This window comes from Mastigoproctus giganteus, chromosome 5 (genome assembly GCF_048544385.1).
Source record: "Mastigoproctus giganteus isolate SK-2022 chromosome 5, ASM4854438v1, whole genome shotgun sequence".
NCBI lineage: Eukaryota > Metazoa > Arthropoda > Arachnida > Uropygi > Thelyphonidae > Mastigoproctus > Mastigoproctus giganteus.
In genome coordinates, this window is record NC_143579.1 from 147,128,959 (window position 1) to 147,154,849 (window position 25,891).

Here is a 25,891-nt window from a genome sequence, read left to right on the forward strand (position 1 = left end):
GTGGGGCAAAGACAACTTAGTTGATTTCAACCCTTCTAAAACTCAGTCTTGTCTTATGTCTCGCAAAAAGGATTCTTCTGCTCCTATGCTTATCTTTAGTGACACTCCGATTTCTAGGCAAAATGATATATCTATTTTGGGGATTACCCTGACTTCTAATCTCTCTTGGCACAAGCACATTACAAATATTGCTTCCTCTGTATCTAAAAAAATTTGGTTTTCTCTTTCACTCTCGGCGTTACTTTTCTTCCAAACAACTGCTCACTCTGTATAAATCGCAAATCCGCCCTGCCATGGAATATTTTTCCCACATCTGGGGTGGTGCCCCCAAAACCTCTCTCAGGCTTCTTGATTCCATTCAGAAGAGGGCAGTTAGGTTAATTAATGATTCATCTCTAACAGAGTCTCTCCACTCGCTGTCTCATAGACGTACTGTTTCTGCTGCGTGCCTCTTCTACAGATACTTCCATGGGCACTGTTCTTCTGAATTGGCTTCTACAATTCCCGCTCTCTCTTTGAAAACAGTCCGAACCCGTGCCGCCACCAGCCAACATCCATTTACTGTCCAACTTCAAACTCACAGAACCAACTTTTCATCTTCCTCGTTTATTCATTCAACTGCCATTTTCTGGAACAATCTTCCTTCATATGTATTTCCTGAAAATTACAGTCTACAGAAGTTAAGTCCAATGTCAACAAATATCTTCTTTCGTCTTCTCAACCTCCAACCCAAGCACGGTACTAAGTACTATATGTTCTAATACCTCTCCTGTTTGGGGTTACATAAAAAAAAATCACTATTCCCTGTTATAAAAGAGCTGAGAAAAGAGCCGCTTCATGTCTTACTCCTGCTATATAACCGGATTTTACAGAAAATGCTTTCCCTGATACCTGGTGACACTCATTTGTCATGGCTTTATTAAAAGCCATGACAAATGAGTGTCAAGGACTCAATGAATCCTCATCACTATCAGCCTATTCCCCTCACCAGCTGTATAGGCAAAATAATGGAAAAAATTGTAAATTCTTGTCTTACCTGGTTGCTGAGCAAATACAACCCTAGTTGCTGATGTACCATTAAAACCCAAACAACCCAATGCTGCCAATTCATTGCAGTGTGGATTTCATACAAGTAGATCAACTTTAGACCTCTTGATACAAATGGAAAACCAGATTTGCAATGCTTTTGTAAGGAAGGAACATTTGACTACAGTTTATTTAAACATCGAGAAAGCTTTTGACACAGCTTGGCAATACGGAATTCTCCGCGATATATATTCATTTGGCTTCAGGGGTAATGTGCCAAAGTTTATACAGAACTTTCTGAAGTAGCGGTCTTTCCAAGTCCGCATTCAATCCATCCCCCCTCTCTCGTAACTTCATTCAAGAAGGAGGTGTTCCACAGGGCTCAGTTTTAAGTGCCACACTATTCATTATAAAAGTAAACTGAGTAACTAAGATCATTCCAGCCACTGTATTTACTACTTTATATTCAGATGACTTTAGTATATCTTGTCATTTCCAAAACATGAGAATGATTGAGAGGCAACTTCAAGGTGCTCTTAATAGGATTACAACTTGGACTGCAGATAACGGTTTTCGCATGTCACCTGAAAAAACTGTCGCAGTTCATTTCTATAGAAGTTGTAATATGCATCCTGACCCAATTCTAAAGCTGGGCAACCATGACATACCTGTTGTGCCTACTATCCGATGTCTTGGATTTACTTTAGATAAAAAATTGCTTTCTTGACCATATCAAACAACTTAGAACCACATGTTTCAAGAAATTAAACATTTTGAGAGTATTATCAGCTACATCATGGGATACTGACTGACTGTCATACACTCCTTCATTTATATCATGCAATCATAAGATCAGAGTTAGACTATGGATCGCCAGTTAACAACTCTGCTAGATCCAGCATCTTGAGGTTTTTGGACCCCATTCATCACAGTGGCCTATGCATTGCTCTTGGAACTTGCTGCACATCTCCTGTGCAAAGCCTGTACACTGAAGCTCACGATCCTCCACTCTCTCTCTACGAAGACAAATTTTATTGCTTAATTATGCTGTCAATATAGAGCGAACTCCTGCATCTAGTGTGGAAATATCTATTTATTCCTGGTTGGGAGAACTTGTACGCCATTTGTCCATCAATAAATCAACCTGCTGGCATACCTCTTCGCTTTTTACTTGATAATTGGCAGCTAGACCTTTCTAAAATAGCCACCCACTGTTCCTCCATGGGTTCTCTGTCCTGCAGCATGTGATCTGTCCCTGCAAAAATGGGGGAAAAGCACTCTTCCTCCACAGAATATAAAACAGCTTAACAAATCTCTAATTGAAAAATATGAATCTTATACCCAGATATACTCTGACGGCTCCAAAACTGATCATCATGTCAGTGCTGCTGTCATTCTTCCATCATCCATAATCTCTAGTCAGTTACCCTTAGAATGCAGTATCTTTACCGCTGAACTACATGCCATACAAATGGCCCTAGAAACTATAAAATTGCACCAGCTTACCAATAGTATTATTTTTACCGACTCTCTGTGTCCTCCTCACTTTACAGCAACCAAGAAAGCATCACAACTACCTACTTGGTAATATTCAAAACTTGCTGACTCATCTAGCTAAGAACATGAAAGTAGTAAAATTTTGTTGGGTCGCTAGCCATGTTGGCAATGAGAGTGCTGACCATTCAGCGAAATCTACTGTGGAACCAGTTGACGCTTCTTTTAAAATCCCTTTCACTGACTATAAAAGTGTTATAATAAGGCAAAGATGGTTTGTCAGTTATGAATAACTGGTAAAACCAAGAAAGCAACAAACTCCTTTGGATTAAACTGAAACTCCAGTCTTGGCCATCAAGTTTCCACTCGAACCGAAAGGAAGAAGTCACACTTGCAAGACTATGAATAGGACATACACGCCTTACTCACTTTTGTCTTCTTTCTTCCTCAGACCCGCCTTTCTGTCTGAACTGCAAAGCACAAATCACAGTCCAGCATATCATAGTTGATGGCCCTCTCTATAATGTAGTATGGCAAATCACCTTCTTATCTAACCATGCAGCCCAAATCACACCAACTTTGCCACAAATATTAGACAACAGATCTGACATTAATGCACTTATCACTTTCCTAAAAAGGATAAAATGCTATGACAGAATATAATGCTTAAATCCCACATAATACATATCTCACATTTAATAACACTGGAATCTCCTACCATTGTTTGGCGCATAATTGCCTTTAGCTGCCGTTGCGCTGTAAAACCAACACCCCCCCCCCCCAATCACACTATATACCCAATTTGTATTGTCCATTTTATCTTGGATAACGTAATGTACTGAGGGCACTAGAGAACAGGATGTGTTTCATATTTGAGACCGAAATTTTTTGTATTTTGTGTGTTTCATTTGCCATTCATTTCATCTGAAAACATTGGTTAGCATTAGGGTACGTACTTAGAGAATTTGAAAATAGAACATATTCTTTACTTGTGAGTTTTGAAGGTGTTCTGGCTATTGATATGTGGACTGAATGTTTAATATGGAGGCAAAGACTTCTGGCTCTCTCAGATTTTTTTTTCCAATCATTCTATTACACTGAACAACAAATTTTGGGTCATATCTTGTTACAGGCATGAAAGTAAGTTTACTTTATAGATTTTGTGGTGATAAATATGGAAATAGTGCTTAAAATGGCAGATTGGTTCTTGTTTTTGAAAAAAAGTAGTTTTTTTTTTATATTTATACAAGGTAAGATGTAGCTATAAGCATACCTGTATCAAACATTGAACCATTTCACCTTTCGCTTGTATTCAGCTTTGGGAGTATTCCTTTTCAGCATCCAACAATAATCGGCTAACATGGCAGCACTCCATTTGCTTTTGTATCTTTGTTCCATTGCTGTGATGTCTTGATGGAAGTGCTCACCATGTTTGTTGCTGACGGCCAGACAGTTTGGTGTGAGTGCAAGAAATGCATCTTCAATGACATATTGCACCCACATGTTTCCTAAGAAGTAATGAGTTCTTCCACAAGCTGCCTGTAGTTGCCGGCTTTAACATTTCCTAGAAAACCATTTGAAACCTTTTCACGCTGATTTCTCGCTATCACTAAGGACACATTCGAACTGTTCATCTTTGAAAAGTTGCCTTATTTGTGGACCAATGAACATCTGCCTTATTCTTCTCTGTATTAAGTCTTGGGAATTTCTCCTGTAAGTATGTGAATGCAAGACCATTCACTTCCAAAACCTTCACGAAATTTTTAATGAACCCCAGTTTGATGTGGTGTGGTGGAAGCAAAACTTTATTTAGATCTACCAGAGGTTCAAATGCTGTGTCCTTCATTCCAGGTGTTAATAATTTTCATCGAGGCCAACTCCTCTTCTCATAGTGCATATCCTGGGTCCTGAGCTGGATATCATCATTCTTCTCTTTCTTGGTGATGCCTTCTACTTCTCTCTCTCTCTCTCTCTCTCTCTCTCACACACACACACACACACACACACGCACACAAAATTCCTGAGTTACATGGGGGGGGTAACTCAGGAATTTTTTTTTTTTTTGGCTGGTGCAGCATAAGCCTCAGGCTTCCTTGTACCATATGGCTAATAATAATAATAATAATAATAATAATAATAAAAAATCCTTGGCATGACTATCCCGCTCACAGAGAAAGCAACGATACTTAGTGTAACCCTTTTGTACTCCTAATAAAATGGCAATTACCTTTAAATTACCACATAGCTGCCATTCATACTTCTGATAGTGTACATCTAAGAGGACGTTCTCCATGTTGTTTTATGTTTTTTTTTTTTGTGGACGGCATATGCAAAAGGGCAGCATATTTCAATTGCATAATAACACAGCCTTAAGGCTAACCCTAGAAGTGTAAGGCTAACATAAATAGCCGCCATTCTTCGGGAACATGCCTCGTGTTCATTGCTGCCATTAGACCATCAACATCCTTACAAACAGTGAGTTCACCTTCTGTTTGATAGAATTTATCATAGTCTTTATTTCAAATACAAAATGTTGTTACTTTCACAGAATGGTCTAGAAGATTCCACTGTTGTAGCCTAGAGGCCAAAAGCTTTGCCTTATTCTTTTGCAGTTTGAGCTTAATGACCCTGATGTGGTCATTAAGCTCACTTTCTATGATCTTATGTGGTTTAGAAGGATAAAGGTTTGGACAAGATGATGGATCCCTTGATGTAGACAGCTGCTGTACTTCTTTGTGTATATCAAGTTGATGTTCATCAGAGTATAGAGAAAAATGGTCAGTTTGTTCAGGAATAGGTAGTACTTCACTGTGAGGCATGGAATGAATTTCAGATGGTATATTTGGGTATGTCACTGTCCACTTTTTCTTTGTTGTCGTCACTGTTCTAATAGGAGGCACCATACAGAAGTAACAGTCCATGACGTGATTTGTTGGCTCCCTCCATATCGTGGGCACTGCAAAAGGCATAAAACATCCCTTTCAATTCACTCATGCATTGAGTTGTGAGAAACAGGTAGTGCAACATATGTGTGGAGCCCAGTTCTTGTCCTGATCGTCTACTTTACACCCAAAGTACAAAAAGTGGGCGTTTTGTATGTTTCGAGTTAGGGGATGCTTTCTTGAAGCTAACATGACTTCTCCATATATGTAACAGAAGTCATCCAGACTATTCACATGATTGTGGGGCATATTAATCTTACACAACAGGAATACTGCACAAAAATTAGGAATCTCACAGAGAACAACTGTTAACTGAGAACAATTCACCCATTACCTAGCCAGGGCCGTGCCGTGCTATGATACAGAGAGGCGGCCGCATCAGGCGGCACTGTAAGGGGGCGGCATAAGCAGCGAAATCAAAATACAATTTGAACCATTAAGGGGCGGCATTTCGAAGACTTGCATCATACTGAGAAAATCTACCGCACGGCCCTGTACCTAGCCATATTCGAGGATTACTGCAACAGAGTTGAAGACGGATTTGAGGTGACTACTTATCATGTGATGCAGAGCAAGATGACAGTTGCCGATCACGTGATAAGAGCGTGGTGGTACTGAAACTGCAGTGTTGCCGTGCGTTTGCCAAGAGCGGTAGTGATAATGTAGAGTAACTCGCTAATATGAGACCTCAGCTGTAATTCAAAAACAAGAGCAATCATAAAATTTTAATGTCATTTTCTTGTTCAGTAGCATAAAATTAGTCTAGATTGGAAGGATCCTTACTACATTCTAACTGATTACTTTATCCCATCATTTTGGGAGACCTAGTATCAGCAGGTCTTAATTCTGTGGAACAGGCCTTATTGTGGATGATAAGTTTGGATATATGATGCTATACTTGCTTTTTCTGGACATCCCTGATATCTTGTCATGCAAAAATAGCAATCATCAATATGGTTGCGTGGTTTTCACCACACCATAGTAATAGCAAACAGCATTGCTTTATTTTTTTTTCCAGTTAGCCATATCCTCAGCTTTGTGGCAGATTATACAGCACATATATGTCCTATTTTCCCAAGTTTTGACCCGATCACCAGTCCTGCAACCAAGGCATAACGAATATTCACATTTAGTAATTCTGTACATTTTCTTCTTCTGAGTTTTTGTTGTAAGTAGTTACACACATAATAGAAATTGTCAGGGTGATTCACACTTTTTTGCTTAAACATTTTAATTACTGCTAAGCAAAACACAGAATACAATGCTAGAAAAAACACAGAAGAATCAAACAATATACAATAAAAACACAGAAGACACAAAATATACAATAAATACACATAAACTGTACACATGCTCAAACTACAACTGTCATTATGTTATTTAAAGAAAGATAGAGGTGGGAGGCAAACAAACTATGTTGAACAGTTTAACCCTTCCTAACATTACTGTCATCTTTGAGCATATATAAACATTTTTATTTGCAGGTAATGCAACTGATGAGTGTCATAAAGTGAAATTTTAAGAATTATTTTTGAAATCTGTGCTTTGACTGCAACCTGCTGATATATTTAGTGGAGGTAAAATTATAGTGTTGGCTAATGTTATTAGAGAATATAGACAGATGACTTTTGTGCGTGCGTGTGTGTGTGTGTGTGTGTGTGTGTGTGTGTTTTGGCTGTAGAAGCTTTTTCTTGCATTATTTACAACTACTAATACTAACATGCCAATATCCTCACATTTTTGAAGATTTGTTCTAAAAAAAAATTGCATTTTATATATGTAATATATTATTTACACAAAAATTAGCAACAATTTTTTTTCTAGTTAAGTTTTATGAAGTATAACTCGTCCCATAAAACAAAAATGTTATCTAGTTGTTTAAATATATTTTGCTTATTGTTTTATTTCTTTTGTACTATTATTTCTAATTTTGAAAGAGAAATAATCAGATGTGATATATTTATTTTTGTAATTAAAGTAAGTTGTTGCTGTTGGTTACCCCATTCTTATGTTTTATGGTAGCGAAGATTTCAGGGAAGGGAAACCTATTTCACCATAATACCATAATGTAAAAACCCACACAATTCCAGTTATCGGTATTATCGCAAATGCAATAATATCAAGTTTACTACTTGTTTATAATAGATTGCGCTAACAGAAAAGCCCAATAAACTGGAAAGTGCAAATTGTTTTATGGTAATGACCTCCAGAAATGTGCTTTATAAAAATATCACAAAGGCGTTCAAAATTGATTCTCATAACTGAATATATGATAATGATGAAAGTGTAGTGCATTTTAATTATTTGAATTGGTTGTTTGAAATTTTATTCTATAAATTAACCGGCGCCTACTTATTTTATGTTACAATGGGCTTATGATTGTCTCTGACCGGACCATGTAGTGCTTCCTCTCAGCCAATAGCAGAGTTTGTAAATGTGATGGCTACGTATTTTGGTTTTGCATCCTTTAGAACTTGGCGCATTATAGCCTTAGATGCTAATGCACCATAAAACTCTAAAACAAACAAACAAACAAACAAGCATCCTTTAGTTAAAAGTGATTTTTGCATTGTGCTTATATGATATAAATTTATATAAAACTAGTACAATTTCTATTATAAAAATTACCTTCTGGAGAGATAAATAGCTTAGTTATATAGATAAAATTTCAACCTCTAAGGTCTTGGAACAAATTACCAAAACAAAAAAAAAAACTATGTTATTGGGCTCACTTTACGATATTTTCATAATACCTCCATTTATTCCCTCTCCCAGCCTTCTCCCATAGAGTAGTGGATTAATGATTTTTGCTCAATGTGTTATGTTTATATAAACATATCCCTGTACCCTGCCAGTGTGGTTTTTATTTATGTAAACAAAGGCAAAGTCACTAAGTTCAAGGTACCAAAAAGGGAAAAGCAATTAATGATACTGCTATTTGTTTCGGTTAGATCCAAACCGAAACAAAAATATCTAAAGGTTGCAATTTCCTTTGTTTTTTACTTTCCCCCAATTGTCTCATAAATGACTCATGACGTTAAAATTCACATGGTGGTGCCCATCCATTTTTAAAATAAAAACAGATCAGCATTAGTGGTGGTAAAGTGTAGGTTATTGAGATTAGGAATGATGTATTTTGCTACGTAACCAGTGACAACATAATTGGAGTAAGCTATGCTGAAAGTCTATAAGTGTAATTTTAGATTTGTGCTAATATTCTGTCTTGCATATTCTATAGTGAACTAATATCCTGGCACAATATTTTACAACTATATTACCAGTTTCGGACTAAGGAAAAATCAGGTCCTAGGCAAGATTCTCATTTTGGGCCCCACCTAGGGTAGCCACCTTTCAGAAATTGTAATGGAAGACACAGTTATATGGGTTAAAAAAGGTCTTCTATTACTAAATATAGAAATACAGGTCTAGTATTATGTTGAAAGTGATAAATGTGGCATCAACTGGATCAAGTTAAATACACTTACATTTAGAGTACTTCAAAAACCACAAATCCCGAAAGTTGAAGAAGTTGTTTACTTGAAATTCACATAAAATTCACTAAAAATTGTCTGAACACTCGTTATGTGTGCACATACAGAATAAAACATTTGAACTCTATTATTGAAGTTGCCAACTTAAATCAAATAGTTCAAATCAATCTACCTAATCAATATCTGCAAAAAGGCCTCTAAGGTTGGGGTTATACATACCACAAGTTTAGACAAATACACCAACCGTTTAAATAAACTGATTTAATGATAAAATAATTCTGGATAGTATACTGAAATGATACAATAAAAACTGTAAAATAATAATTTACAAAAACTGATTTACTTTACAACAAGTAAAATTGAATTGATGAATTTAAAATGCATTAAAAATTATAAATTTAAAAGCTATAAAACACCATTGAAGCTTTCAGGGGCATCCGCTTCCTTTCTCAACAATAATGAAGTTCAAGTGACACAACCTTAAATATCAGGCTCACAGCACACGTATCTGACCAGGCGCATGTTCAACACTCCCTTTACGTGTGCTGGAACCGGAAATGGTCCAGGAGTGTGGCAAATTAAAACATTTGTCTCTGCAAGGACCACAGCCTCCAAAAGGGGATGGAGCCAAACTCCCCTATCTCTATTCATACTATTGTTACCAGATGACCCAATCCACAAACTCTCCAGCCACTTGCGGTCCCGGAATCTATGTGCCCGGTCAAGGATGACAGCATTCTCAGGGGATACCTGATGTTGTTTCTCCCAATAGTGCTTGGCTGTGGCGGACTTATTGAGTTCTGCAGTCTGTATTGCTCTTGTATGTTCCCCCAGACGGTCCTTAAGTCGTTGCCCTGTCTCCCCCACGTACCGTTCCCCACAATCCGGGTAGTTGATCTCATATACAACCCCACTATTAGAATCCCTAGTAATGGGGTCTTTGACCTGTGATACCACTGTGTTCAATTTCCGACCCGGGAGCTGCACACAACGTGTCTGAAAGTCACGAAGCATCCTTGCAATGCGATCTAACAAGCCCGGATAGTAGGGAATATAAACTGTAGTAAGTGGTGCAGGCAGAACTACCTGATTATGCTCCATTTCTCTATTATATTTATCAATGACCCTCTGGGGGTAACCACATTTCATGAGGAGGGAGAGAAAGAAATTAGGCAAGTTATGACAGATCTTATGGAAATGAGAAGGGTGGTTTTTTTTTTTTTTTTTTTTGGCTGATGTTACTTAAGCTTGCATTCTTGCATCATGTGCCTTTACTAATGCTAAAAAAGTGAAATTACAAAAATTAAAACTATTCATGAGTTTTCAGAACTAGTAATAGTAAAATACTACAATATGAGTGCTATTTTTTCGGAATTGTGCTCCTTATTGATATTATTTTTGACAATTCCGGTTACTGTATCAACCATGGAATTCTCTTTTTCAAAATTAAGATTAATTAAGAATTATTTGAAAAACACCATGGGACAACAACGTCTATTAGTGCTAGCACCGTTTAGCCTAGAAGTGCAAGAAGCTGAAAGAATGGATGTTTCTAAGTTAATTAATGATTTGGTCAATGCCAAATCTAGATGAAAACCATTCTAAATCAGATAAGTCAATATATTCATTTAATTTTCAAAATTTATTTTTCATATTTATATTTTACAGAATTTAATATTATTTTTATTTTCATATTGTATTGATAAATATTTTAAATGCATGTTTACCGTTGTATTGTTAATTTTTATCTTTACCAAAGCTAAAGTGACCAGATGTCCTGGATTATGCAGGATATAATCCCGGATTTAAGTTGTTTGCCCTGTGTTGCACACTGTCCTGGAAAATGTTCCAGATTGGACATGTAGCCTCCATACTTAATTGCAAACATAATGCAAATCATTTGCAAATGCTTGCAGGGAACCAATGGTGCAACGGAAAGATTTTTTTCGGTAGTAAATAAGTTGTTGATGTCAGAAAAAAAAATAACTGGCTATAGAAATGCAGAAAACAATACTACAAGTTAAGGTCAATTTTGCTAATTCTTGTGAAGAATTAGAATATAATGAAGAATTATTAAGAAAAATTATATTATTTAATTTCTATTGTTTATTATTAAAAGAAGTACGTATTTTTATTATTATTATTACTTCACTGAAATACCTATATAATATAGGTATTGTATATAGTATAGGTATTTCTGTGAAATAAAACAAATATATGTGAAAAAAAAACATATAGGCTATATATTTTTTTTAACAAGTATGATATTTTATTTTATAAATTTAGTTCAGAGAAGTACAGTATATGTATTTAATTTATGTAAATATATAAATATTTTATATATTTACATAAATATATAAAATATTTATATATTTATGTAAATATGTAATATTTACATAAATATATAAATATATAAAAAATTTATATATATAAATATATAAAAAATATATAAATATTTTTTTATATATAAAAAATTTTAAAAATATATGTGTATATTGTTTTTACAGAGGGATTATAAAATTGATGTGCTACATGACCAGATCCTTAGTGTTCACCTTAGATGGTGAATACTAAGGATCTGGTCACTTTACTAAAATAAATATTTTGGGGGGAGGGGCACACTAAACTTTGCATTGGGACCCGCTTTTTCTAGTTATGCTACTGTCCAGAACCTATTTTGAATTGGTTGGGAACTGATTTATTCTCATTGAAATACAGAGTAATAATACCTGGACAAAGTTTTATCCATTTACATTCAACAATGTTTAATGTAAATGGATAAGACTCTAGGATCTAATCTAGTCCATCACTATTTAACATCTAAGTCAATGATTTAATAGCGTCACTGAATCCATCCCTATCAGCTATATTAGGCATGCAGATGATTTAAAACTGTGTACTGTCATCGCCAGTATATATTTATTTGGCTATACAGCAAATAAATATATAGGTGTTTATACTTATATAAAATGGGTTGATGCTACATATAAATACTAGTAAATGTTTTATGGCTTCTCTTTGGTTTCTTTTTAAAACCTTTTTATGTCTACTTTATGGTTATACATATTACTGTACAGTTATATGTATAACTCTACACTACTTCTATTCCTTTACTAAGAAAACTAGAAATAAAAGATTTATGAATTACCATATCATAATTCAACCTTTGAAGCAGAAGAAAATCATCTGCAATTTTAGGGTAGACTTATATATTGAGTAAAAAAATTCAAGGCTTGATTTAAGGCATGAGACATGAACTGATACAAATCTATATTGTAGCTCGGCCCTGGGTGCCAAGCATTCTGTGGCCAAGTGATCCTAGTGCATCTCTAAAAGCTTTTTCTCCTAAGGAGCATTTCAGCAAATCAATTCTACTTTTTGTTTCAACAATCATCTTTCTTGATTTGTCTATCAAAGTAGCTCTAGCTCTTTCACACTACAAGAAGTAGACAAAGGCCCAGAAAGGAAAATCACCTTTCTGTTTCTTTTTCTATTAATACTAACTTACTAACTCAGCCACTTGGTCACCTTGTGGCACTGCTCCTGCCTCCTCATGGCGGGGCTGGAAACCTGGGTGGTAAAGAAAATTCCCAAGGCCCAAAAGGAGCAAAAAATGGATTTTGACAACTTTCCCCCAATTCAGACAGCAAATCCAAAGTCAATGGATTTGCACCAACCCAATGACAACAAAACCAACCAAAAGAGACTGAAGATGGAGCTTCCCCTAATAGAATATCCAGTTTCCCAACCCTGCATTCCTTAATGAACCAAGCCCTAGGCAATCTATCACCATTCGTCATACAAAAATGTCTGGAAAATGTCGGTTCCTCGAAAATGGTGCGCAATCTTAAATCTGGCGACCTATTGGTTGAGACTACAAGCTGCAAACACTCAGAGTTCCTTCTCAAACTCACAACATTCAGTGGAATTCCAGTTAAGGTGTCATCACTTGCTACACTAATACCTCCAAGATTGTCAACGAATTGATGGATCAGAAGGTCACACAAGCAAAGAGAATTATGATGAAGAAAGACGGTGAACTTATTCCAACTTGCAGCAGCATCATCATACTGACATTTAGCTCACTAAACCTACCTTCATCAGTGAAAGACGGGTACTTGAACTGTTGCATCCGCCCGTATATCACAAACCTACTAAGGTGTTATAAATGTCAGAAATTTGGACACTGCCAAATGGTTTGTCGAGGTGATGCAGTATGCCCTAACTGTGGATATAAGGAACATGCCCAAGCTGATTGTAAATCGCAGTCCTCACTTTGCCCTAATTGTAAAGGCAATCATCCAGCCTTCTGTGAAACATGTGATCAGTGGAAATATGAGAAAAAAATTCAAAAATACAAGATAGAAAAGAAAGTCTCATTTTCCGAAGCAACAAAACAATTACAACAACAGATGCCAAGATGTACATATGCCGACGCTGCTCAGAAATTTCATTCAATATCAATTCAAACTGATACATCAATAAGCATCTCTATTTCTGAAGGGCTCAATCTTTACTCTCTTCTGTACCTCAGTCCTCAAAGCAACAGACTTCAAATAGATCTAAAAGACGAAATAGATGCCAGACCTGTTTTTCAAAGAGAAACAAAATGAAAATTGACCGACTGAATACTTCCAAAAAGTAGACAGAAACAGCTTCTTCATGTAAATTCAAACAATGAAAAACATTGTCCAATGGAACTGCAGAGGCTTTTGCAGCAATATCGATGACATCCACGAGATAATTATGCATCATAAACCAATTTGAACCTGTTTACAAGAGAGATATTTAACGCCTCAGGTGTCTACCTCGATAAAAAAAATTATACTCTGCCACGCGAATAGCGATTGGCCATTACTCTAACACTTGTTTCAATCTACCTGCCACTCAGTCCTTGTATCCTACATGAACTTGAAAGTCTCATTCAGCAGTTGCCAACCCCTTTCTGTTTATTGGGTGACTTCAATGGACACCATTCATTGTGGGGTTCTCCCAATACAGACAGACGAAGACAACTCATTGAAATGCTTGTCGACAGATAAAATCTAACCATATTAAATAGTGGCTCACAAACTTATCTCCATCTTCCAACAGGAACAGTCTCTTCAATAGATCTCTCAATCTGCTCTCTGATCCTGTTTGAGTGGACAGCTCTGGATGATCTGTTCAACAGTGACTCTACCCCATAATCTGTAAAATTGAAACATCACACTGCATAACACCAGAAGCCTACACAAAATGGAAATTTTCCAAGACAGATTGGGCAAAGTACACCTCTCATGTATCCTTCAACAATCAGATCACCAAACCTCATCCAGTTGACACAGTTGCCAACCATATTTCAAAACAGATTATAGCAGCTATATCTACTGCCATCCCACAATCACAGTCAAGCATCTGTAGAACCACAAATTATTGGTGTATGAGGACTGTAAGAATGTAAAAAAAGAAAAGAACTGTGCATGGAATTTATTCTGCAAACATCCTACCACTGCCAATCTTATAAACTACAAGAAACTTAGAGCTAAGGCCCATCATTTTAGGAAGAAAGCAAAAAGAGACTCTTGGGTTCGATTTGCAACTTCAATTAATAAAAATACCGATGTAAGAATTATAAAAAAAAAATTATCTGTGCTGTTTGTCCTGGTTAGGGGTCAGCGACATGGATGGAATGCTTGTTGTTCCTCTATGTTGATATGCCCAGCTGAATTTTTACAAGCCAGCTGGCCAGGCCTAATGCTCTTGGCTTTATTTTGGTGTTTCATTCACCCAATGTCAATGGAAATGTGTATTGTATTTAGTAGTCATGGGCTTGAACCTCGGTCCACTCAAACAGCACATGATACTGCACTCTCGCTCCTGACCTCTCGGCCTCGATATAAGAATTATCTGGAGAAAAATAAGGCAATTAAATTCAAAATTTCCTCCTTTGTCATCCCCACTTTTCAACTGGAATGGGCAGGAGCTATCTACTCCTGCAGAGATTGCAAATGTCCTAGAGATGGTATTTTCACAGTTGTCTGACTCGACGGCATATGATCCATCATTTCAAAAGATAAGGCTTTAGCTGAAAAATTCCGTCTGAATTTCAGAACTGCATGCATCCCTTCTACTGTACAATCAACCATTTACTATGTTAGAACTTCAATAGAGCCTCTTGAAGTTCTAGCATAGTAAATGGTTGAAGTTCAACCATTTACTATGCTAGAACTTCAAGAGGCTCTATTAGCATTAGTAGAGGCATACGATGCAAGAAAGCAAGCTTATGCAGCATCAGCCAAAAAAAAAAAAAAAAAAAAAAACCAACTCCCATTTCACCCCTCCATTCATTCCAAATACCTGTCCAGCTCAGCCTTAAATTTATTTAGGCTATCAACTTCCACAACAAAAGATGGAAGTCTGTTCCACCAATCAACTACCTGCTGGCTAAAGGCAAGCTTCCTCAGATCCATTCCTACAACTGTCTTTTCTCAATTTGAATTTATGCCCTCTCAGGTGATTATTCTGAGCAAGAGGAAGAATCCCATCAGCATTGAGCATGCTAAAACCATTTAAGGCTTTATACACCTCAATCAGATCACCGTGCTCGTGTTTAGTCTCCAGATACTGTAATTTGCAAAACTTAAAGCACACGTTTCTTGATTAGACCGGGGTTCGAGCCCATCACCACCAAATGCGGAGGATGCGGAAAGGTCAGGGAATGACCTTTCCTCATATTCCTGGAGCAATATGGCCTTAGTTGCTAATGCTCCTAAAAACCAAATAACAACAACAAAACTTAAAGCCTTTCTTCATAAGAACAACCCTTTGTTCCATTCACTAATCTTGTTGCCCTTCTCTGTACTCATTCCAACAGCTCTACATCCTTAAAATGAGGCCTCCAGACCTGTATACATTACTCAAGGTGTGGCCTGACCATTGCCTTATACAAGGGGATAATCACTTCCTTATCCCTGCTAGAAAAATTCCTGTATATCATTGACAAGACACCATGAGCTACTCTTGCAGACCGTCTGCACTGCTCAGAAATCTTCATATCTGCAAAGAACACTATCCACGGCAAAGAACAGTGCTACTGGCCTCAATGGAATATACTACATAATCTCTTCCTTGGTGATTCCCTTCTACTTCTGACTCTTGTTCTCTCTCTCCCACACACACAGGGTAAATCAGAAATTTTTTTTTTTTTTTTTTGGCTGGTGCAGCATAAGCCTCAGTCTTCCTTGCACCATATAGCTAATAATAATAATAATAATAATAATAATAAAAAAGACACCATGAGTTACTCTTGCAGACAGTCTGCACTGGTCAGAAAACTTCATATCTGCCTGCACAATTCTTCACCTCCCTGAGTGTAGTACAACACAATTGATTCTACAATGCATCACAGCCTAAAAAAATGTGCAACTTGTGAAATGTTTGCAGAGCCTTTCTGGAATAGGACATGATCCAGTCAAGGATAATGTCTTTGTGTATGCTAGATGTAGAGAGTTTGAAGAAATAGGCACCAACTCAGCGTTCTGATGGACATTTATAAGAGTTCGAAGAGTAGGAAGAGTTCGAAGAGTAGTTCGAAGACAAGGAAATGAATATGGGGTGGCCCATCAAGCTCTCAGCTGCCCAACACAATGCCAGAGCTCATTTCTGCATCAGATAACATAGCAGCAATCTTCAAGGCAGACTGCGCTGGTCCCATAGGAGCTAGTTATTGTCGGTGACACAGGAAATATGTTGCGCAAGAAGGATAGGAGGAATAGGACCAGGGTATGTCTCTCAGGGGCAAAGGCAGATAACATTGTAGAGAGGATATCATCTTTTAAGGGCACAAAAAGTGATACCGTTATATGCTGGCACTAATGATATTAAGAGTAAGAGATCTGAGGACTTACTTAACAAGTACAGGGAAATGTTGAAAAAAAAGCTGCAAGCTAGGATTGAATTTGAAAGTGTCTGCAATTCTGCCCAGACACAATAGGAGGGAGTATATGTTGAGAGAATGTGCAAGGCTCAGGGGTAAAATTTTCCCCCACATAGTCTGTGCTTGTTAACTGAAGAGACTGTTTTTACAGAGATGGGATACACTTGAATCTTCAGGATGTCAAAAAAAAAAAAAAAAAAAAATTAATTCAGCTAATTTTGGTGGTTGTTCCCCTTTATAATATTCAGCAGTAGTTGGCCATTATACTGACATTTTATTCCCCTTGGTAAAAAAAAAAAAAAAAAATTCCATTTTTTTTAATATATATCCTCTCTCTCTCTCAGTGGTCACTTTCTTTCCCACTCTTCACTTCGTGCACAATTATCCCACTCACACAGAAAGCAAGGCATGTTTCTCTAACCAAGTTACTGGTCACATAACAGACCAATAATTTTAAAATCTCCACACACTAGCCAACAGCGATCCTTGATTTTTTAATGTGTCTATGTAACAAAAAGATTGGGATTAGCAGATTCTTGGATTTTAGTCGTATTCCAAAAAGCTGTTTAGAACCTGTCATGGGACCACTGTTAGTATAGAGTTGTAAATTTCATCATCAATAGTTTATATCTAGAAAGATTTATATTTATTCATGATTGTGTAATAAAATCTGACTGTATTAATGATTCATGATTATATTAATCATGATTGATTAATCAGCATTAGTTGAGGCATATGATGCAAGGAAGCAAACTTATACAGCATCAGCCCCAAAAAAAAAAAAAAAAACCCTACCAATTTCACCCATCTGGTCACTCCAAATGTTTGTCTAGTTCAGCTTTAAATTAATTTAAGCTGTCAACTTCCACAACACATGGAAGTCTGTTCCATGTGTTGTGGAAGTTGACAGCTGTTCTTCGTAAGTGCACTCCTTTGTTAATCTCACCAATCTTGTTGCCCTTCTCTGTTCTTGTTCTAGCAACTCTACATCCTTCCTAAAATGGGGCCAGCAGACCTGTACGCAATACTCAAGGTATGGCTTGACCATTGCCTTATGCAAGGTATAATCACCTCCTTGTCTCTCGTAGTAAAATTCATATATATATATCATTGACAAAACTCCATGACCTGCTCTGGCAACCCGTCTGCACTGCTCAGAGAACTTCATATCTGACTGCACAATTATCCCCAGGTCTTTTTCATTCTCCATCTCCCTGAGTGTGGTACCACACAGTTGGTATGTTTCTCTCAGGTTACTCCTACCCATATCGAGTACTTTGCATTTGTCAATGTTAAACTTCAGTTGCCTCTTCTCAGTCCATCTGTCTTTAGTGTCATTAACAACCCTGCCAACCTTTGTATGATCTGATAACAAAGGTTGGCAGGGACTTGGACATTAAGCCTGATATACCTTCATCGATATCATTGATAAATGCACAAAACAACAATGGGCCCAGCACCGAACCCTGGGAGACTCTGCAGTGTCCATTTATTACCACTCTCTGCCGTTTCCAACTCTACCCCCCTTTATCAATTACAGTAACTTGCCCTTAATGCCATACTGCTCCAATTTGTACAGCAGTCTTCCATGTGCAACAGTATCGAAAGCTTTCCTGAAATCCAAGTATATGATATCAAAATTATTTTTTGCATCCAGTTCTTTTGTGACCACATCATAGTATTCAATCAAATTGGTCAGACAAGACTTCCCCTTAACAAACCCATGCTGTGTCTGAACTATTACTGCTGTCTTGTCTAGGTAATCCTGTATCACCTCTTTAACTAGTCACTCCATTATTTTCCCCGGAACAGAAGTTAAACTAACTGGTCTATAATTATTTGTGCCACCCTTTGAACCCTCTTTGTGAATTGGGGATACATTTGCACATCTCCAGTCCATGGGGACCTCCCCTGCCTCTAAGGATGCTCTCATGAGAGATGCAAGACTCCTTTTTAACACCAGTGTGTGTTTCCTGAACAATGGACACAAACAAATCATTTTCTCTTGCAGCACAAAAGATAAATGGGCAGTTGGGATGGGGTGGTCACTTATATCAATGCCATCAGGCAGTGATATAAGTAAGTCAATAATGATCTGTCAATAATTGCTGCAATTATTGACAGACGCTCTTTAGTTATTCAATACTATACATTACAAAACATGAGAACATTATTAATCTATTAATTTATTAACTTCCAGTGTGAGAGAACTGAAAACTACATTGAACATGTATGCATTAGTGAATTGCAGCATCCATTAAATCAGCAATAGTTTTATCTGGCTGAGTGACCCACAAGTGGGTCACTGTAATTAATGCTTAATTTAGTGTAGAAATTGGCTGTAACAGTAAAAATCACACCAATCAATTTTGACCCTAAAATCAATTTTAAGGTCAAATGTATCAGAAAAGAACAACAGAATGGATTAATTTTTGTCAAAATGCACCCTACCACAGGGGTGTACATGCAATTTACAGTTTGGCACAATATATTAACTTAGGTCTCTTATCTGAAGCTAAAATTTTGCAGTTCGCTTTCTGCCTTGAATCCTTCGTTTGTTGTAAATATGAATATTTACAACATGAATATGAGTTGTGAGTTGTAAATATGAATGCTACCAGTTAATTATTGGCTGGTAGCTTTCATATAGAAATATATTTTTTTTATTATTTACATTAAAATGTCTTATTAGCATTAGTAGAAGCATAAGATGCAAGAAAGCAAGCTTATGCAGCATTAGCCAGAAGAAAAAAACTTCCACTTCACCCCTCCGTTCGTTCGAAGTACCTGTCCAGCTGAGCCTTAAATTTATTTAGGCTATCAACTTCCACAACAGGGGATGGAAGTCTATTCCACCAACCAATTACCCACTGGCTAAAGGCAAATTTCTGAACATCTATCCTACATCTGTCTTTCCACAATTTGAATTTATGCCCTCTCAGGTGATTATTCTGAGCAAGAGGCAGAATCCCATCAGCATTGAGCATGCTCAAACCATTCAAAGCTTTATACACCTCTATCAGATCACCTCGCCAGTGCCTAGTCTCCAGACACTGTAATTTGCAAAACTTAAGCCTTTCTTCGTAAGAGCAACCCTTTGTTCCATTCACTTACCTTGTTGCCCTTGTCTGTACTCGTTCCAGCAGCTCTACATCCTTCTTGAAATGACGCCTCCAGACCTGTATACAGTACTTAAGGTGTGGCCTGACCATTGCCTTATACAAGGGAATAATCACCTCCTTATCCCTGCTAGAAAAATTCCTATATATCATTGATAAGACACCATGAGCTACTCTTGCAGCCCATCTGCACGGCTCGGAGAACTTCATATCTGCCTGCACAATTACCGCCATGTCCTTTTCATTCTCTACCACTGTCAGTGTAGTACCATAGAGTTGATATGTTGCTCTGGGGTTGCTGTTTCCCATATGTAGTACTTTACATTTGTCAGTGTTAAAACTTCATTTGCCACCTCTCAGCCCATCTGCTCAACCTTTCCAGATCCTGTTGCAGGTGCATAGCATCAATAGTGTCCTTAACAACCCTGCCAACTTTTGTATCGTCTGCAAACTTGGACATTAAGCTTGATATACCATCATCAATATTATTTATAAATACAGAAAACAATAATGGACCCAACACTGAACCCTGAGGGACTCCTCTGATAACATTAGTCCACGATGAGCAGTGTCCATTGATTACCACTCTCTGTCTTCTCCCCCTCAACCACCCCTTTATCCATAGCAGCAATTTGCCTTCAATGCCACACTGCTCGAATTTGTGCAGCAGTCTTCCATGTGCAACAGTATCAAAAGCCTTTCTAAGATCCAAGTATATAATGTCAAAGTTATTCCCTGCATCCAGTTCTTTTGTGACTGCATCATAGTATCCAATCAAATTGGTCAAGCAAGACTTCCCATTAACAAAACCATGCTGTGTTCGAGCTATAACTGAAGTCTTGTCTAGATGATCCTGCAGTGCTTCTTTAACCGGTGACTCCATTAATTTTCCTGGAACAGAAGTTAAACTCACAGGTCTATAATTACTTGTGTCAGCCTTTGATCCTCCTTTGTGAATTGGGGTCACATTTGCACATCTCCAGTCTATGGGTACCTCCCCTGAGTCCAAGGAAGCTCTCATAATTATGGCTAAGGGTTTGCTTACTTCCTTTGCTGCCCCCTTTAATATAACTGGATAGATCCCCTCCACCCCAGGTGCCTTTCTAGTGTTTATCTTCAACAATTTCTACTCCACTTTACTCTCAGTTATTACAAGATTATCTAGCTTACTGCCAGAGTTGAATACACCTCTGGCATTCCCCTAGCTGAATAACTCCTCGTGTGTGAATGTCGATGCAAAATATTCATTTTGTTTGTTAGCTACCTGAGCAGGATCATTAACAGTTGAACCATCCATATCAAGTGGACCAATCTGATTTATCCCCTTCTTTGCTGTTTTTCTTTGCATCCCTTGCCAAAGATTTCTCATAATCTGCCTTCGCCTGCCTAACCTCCTTTGTAACTTGGTTACAGATCAACTTATATCTATCATAGGCTTCTTTGTCACATGTTAATTTATATGTATCCCAAGCATTTTTCTTCTTTGCCATATGTCTCATTAGTTCATCTGACATCCATTTAGGTCTAAACCTTGAACAATATTTCTTAGTTGTATGTAAAGCCTAGTAGCTTCCAAGATAAGTTCTTTGAATGCTTCCCATTTTGAATTTGCTGTTGGTAACATCATCAGTTGGTCCCACTGTATAGAATTTAAATGCTGTCTCAGACCATCGCAGTCACCTTTACGAAAGCAATAACCCTTCCCTTAATCTCTGATGGTAGTTACCTCTTTGAGTAAATCCCACTTCGGCACACTGTGATCCCTGCCACTAGTGGTTTCTCTATCTGCAGATTCTTAATGCATGAAGAATCACTACTGATAATCAAATCAAGAGTATTACTCCCTCTAGTTGTCTCCCGAACATGCTGATGTAGAAAACAATCATCCAATATATCCACAAAAGTCTTGTTAGTGTGTGAGTGACCAACCCACAAATTCTAGTCAATATCTGGGAAATTAATATCCCCCATTATAAGACTCTCTGATTTACTGGCCCACTCTATTTCCCTGTACAGTTTCTTATTATACTCATCAGAGTCATTAGGCCTATAGCACGCTCCTACTCTCAAATTTGATCTCTCAGTGCTTATGTCTCACCAAACTGACTCGACACTGCACTGTCTGGCGATGTCGACTGGCTTCACTTCCTTGGATTTTATGTGTTTCTTAACTAATAGCATAACCCCTCCTCCCTTCCTATCCTTTCTGTAGACGTTGTACTCCCCAAATTCCAGTTCTGCATTCCTTATATCTATGTGACACCACGTCTCTGATAACCCAACAATATCCGCCTTTGATGCTTTGAGCAATACCTCAAATTCATCAAATTTATTTACCAAACTCCTAGCATTGGTGTACACGCAAGTATACATCCACCTGTTCTTTTTCTTAGCTACCCTAACACAACCCATGTGTTTACTTGTACCGCAATGACTCCCAGCAGTCTCTGAAATATCCTGCATCTTGTTTTCCAGGCTTCTGCTCATTCCAATAGAAGCAGTGCAAGAATCACTTTCACCTCTGTTAGTGGCTACTGTTAATCTATTGGTCCTTGTATCCCCCCAAGCTAGCAGTTTTCCGGCCCACCTAACTCTGCCTCGATAGCATTAGCAAATATTTTTGCACCCTTTCTAATTAAGTGTATCCCATCCCTGTTGAAGCAGTCCCTTCTGTTAACAAGTAACAGAGGGGAAACTATCTAAGTTGAGTCAGAAATGGAGAGAGAAGAGGGGGCTACTGCAGGATTCTAGGCTTAATTAACTATGTAATTAAGCCTGGAGTTGACACAGAAAGAAAAAGAGGAAATAAGGAAAGAGCTGTTAAACCAAGCAAGCTACATGATAGAAATACCTAATGTTGATTCTTTTAAAAGATGAGATTACAAGAAGAACTGACATACTTTATTCCCTCATATCAGTAAGAGAAAAAAAAAAAAACAACCACAACTGACATGAAAGGACAAAGAAGATGGATGGATCTGCTAGACCTCAGTTTGGTTCTATAAAAGGAACTCAGAAGATACCGACATGTTATCCTCATTAAGCACTTAATCCAAGATGCTAAAAGACAACCCCAGGAGGGTTGTCTCTTAGCATCTTGGATTAATTGCTACAAAAAAGGAGGGTCTTTTTTGATAAAAATACTTGGCCTGGAAGATATTATTGCAGAGGCAAGAAGTGCTGGACTGTACACACAATTAAGAGAACATGTTTTGGTGGATCAGAGGAACAAATTGAAAAATGTACACTGGGTTTTCATGTCAGAAATCAAAAACTTAAGTGCCAGACTAAAGGAAAGGCAAAACCTGACTTATCAGAAAGGTGTTGAATTACTTATTCTTATATTATGAAAAAAAGGAGGATTAAAAAGGATAATAACTTTGATCCTCTACTGATGGCTAGTATGGCTTAAGCCTGGAGTTAAAGGATAAATTCCTGAAGGAAATGAGACCTATTTATAAAGTTATTAAGATTAAAAATATGAGGAAAATCAAGGATTACAGTTTAATTATCGAGACCAATTCTAACAGACATTCTCAGTCTCAGGAAAGGTGAAAGATTAGAGGTAGTCTGGAAACTGATAAACCTAAAAGGGAGACTGAAAACTGTTTCATATGGCATTGATCCCAATATATACAGAAGGAAGAGTTCTTACAAGATTTATTTGAGAACTCGAAAGAACATAGTACAAGCAGAACTGAATTTGAACAAAATCTCAGAATAAGATGTATGAATAAGCCTAGAGGAAAAGTACTTGCAACTGTATCATAGAGGCTCAAGGACATATTGGAAAGATTCTGTCATCAAGGAGAAGAATTTATATTTTTTGGAATTCACATAAATTGAAAGAAAGATTTATATTGTAACAAAGTGTTATAAGCGTAATGCCTTTATACACATAGCAAGAAATTGTAATATTGAAGTAACATATACAGTGTGTCAATTAAATAATGAGACTGATGCTACTACAAAAAAAGACTGACACTAATGGCAAAGTAAGGTTATATATTTTCGAAGTAATCACCTCCGATGTGTACACACTGTTTACATCTTTTATACAAGTTTTAAAAACACTTCTGGAACTCCTCTTCTGGTACTGCTTTCAGCTGATTGGTCACTGCAGCCTGAAATATTTAAAAATATTTAAATATTAAAATAAACATAAAGACCTATTAACTCGTTAATAAATTAATTAATTAAAAAAAAAGAATCCAATTTCATTTGCGTGGTTTATGTTTTACATACGTCACAGGCAGTATTTTATCTTTCATTTTCATCACCAGTAACAGCAGCTTCATTTTACTCTTCTGGTGTCAGCATTGCTGTAGTGGAAACATCGTCCATCTTAACAAACTCCCACATTCTTCAACAAAATCCATATGCTCCTTCAAAGTCCCATCCCTTACGCATCCCATCCTGTCACATTAATTTGATGGATCATGGTTTTCAATGATATTCTCATCAAAGCCATTCTTTGTAAAGCTGTTGATTATTACACTTGATTCAAAACCATCCCAAGAAATAAATATTAATTTGATCCAGTTGCTGAAAAAATGGTAGTTCAAAGACATGTTCTTCAATTTAAGTGTCTTAGCTGAATGTGATGTACAGTGATTGCAGCAAATGAAAGGGTCCATTTTTCTGAAGGTGTTCACTTTTCTGAGTTCACTCTCAATAATGAAAGCTGAGAAATTTTGACTGCAATCTAAGCAACTTCTATTGGCCTCATAATTGCACAGAAGGAAGTTAGTTAACTATGTTAAAACATCTTGGTTTGGAAAATTTTCGATCAAGAATGGGTCTAGTTTTGTGCTGCCATCTGCAGCATAACAAAATAGTGATGCTATCATCACTTAATTTTCCATGCAAGACTGAATAACAGTTTTTTTTTTTTTTTTTTATGGTAAGTAAATTAAACTTTAATTAATTAGAATTGTTGTTGTTATGTTGTTATTTGGTTTTTAGGAGCGTTAGCAACTAAGGCCATATTGCTCCGGGAATATGCGGTGGTCATTCCCTGACCTTTCCGCATCCTCCGTATTTGGTGGTGACGGGCTCGAACCCCGGTCTAATCAAGAAGCGTGTGCTACGCACTGCTGCTCCTTCCCACCTGGCTACGGAGGCGCAATTAGAATTGTACCAAGTTTTGTATTGACCATATAAAATAACATAATTTATTTCTTAAGGGACAAAAATGAACTTCATAATATATACTAACCGAATTTGTAATAAATAAATATGCTACATAGAAAAGCCTATAAGAAGCTTTATATAAACTGAGTTTGTATTAATTTTTTAAACTGAGTTTGTATTAACTATATAAATATTGTAATATTGTATGAGAAATATTGTAAGGCTTCTAGTATCTTCACTATATGGTCAGTGAAGAGCTTATCCTTAATATCTGAAATTTTTAATATCTGACTACAATACCTCTATATAAGTTAAAATTTTTCTACCAGTGCTCTCATTTCATTTCTATACACCTGTATATAAATTTAGGTGTGTAAAATACATATTACATTTAGTTAATCTTGTTTCCTGTGATTTCATGAGTAATGGTTGATATATAAAATGATTGATTTAAATTTAATTTTTAGGCATCACAGACAAGTTCTAGTAAATTGGTTGCAAGATGCTAGTCGAGAGAAACAGTTCACTGAATTTGTGCTTGGTATGGATGCAAAAAATTATCATGCTTGGCAACATAGGTATGAAAGAAATGATTCTTTTTTAGATTATAGAAAAGACTTAATTATGTAGGAACAATAATAAACGGTTTTGTTCCTACATAAATAATGTGTGTAATAAATAAAATTATTTATTTTAGAATTCAAACTATATACTGGATTTAGTTTCAGAAGTAATGCTCTCTGTGCATTCCATTTTTTTTGTCTACAC

At 36.9% G+C, this 25,891-nt stretch overlaps 1 protein-coding gene across 2 annotated transcripts in view; it reads left to right on the forward strand.

Moving 5' to 3' along the window:
• Window positions 1-25,891, forward strand: part of Fnta (farnesyl transferase alpha) — a 248,398-nt gene that overhangs the window by 102,647 nt on the left and 119,860 nt on the right. For both annotated transcript variants that reach the window (XM_090374220.1, XM_090374221.1), the window contains exon 4: window positions 25,591-25,701. In XM_090374220.1, the coding sequence (XP_090230346.1) occupies window positions 25,591-25,701 (111 nt within the window). The remainder of the gene's footprint in view (window positions 1-25,590; window positions 25,702-25,891) is intronic.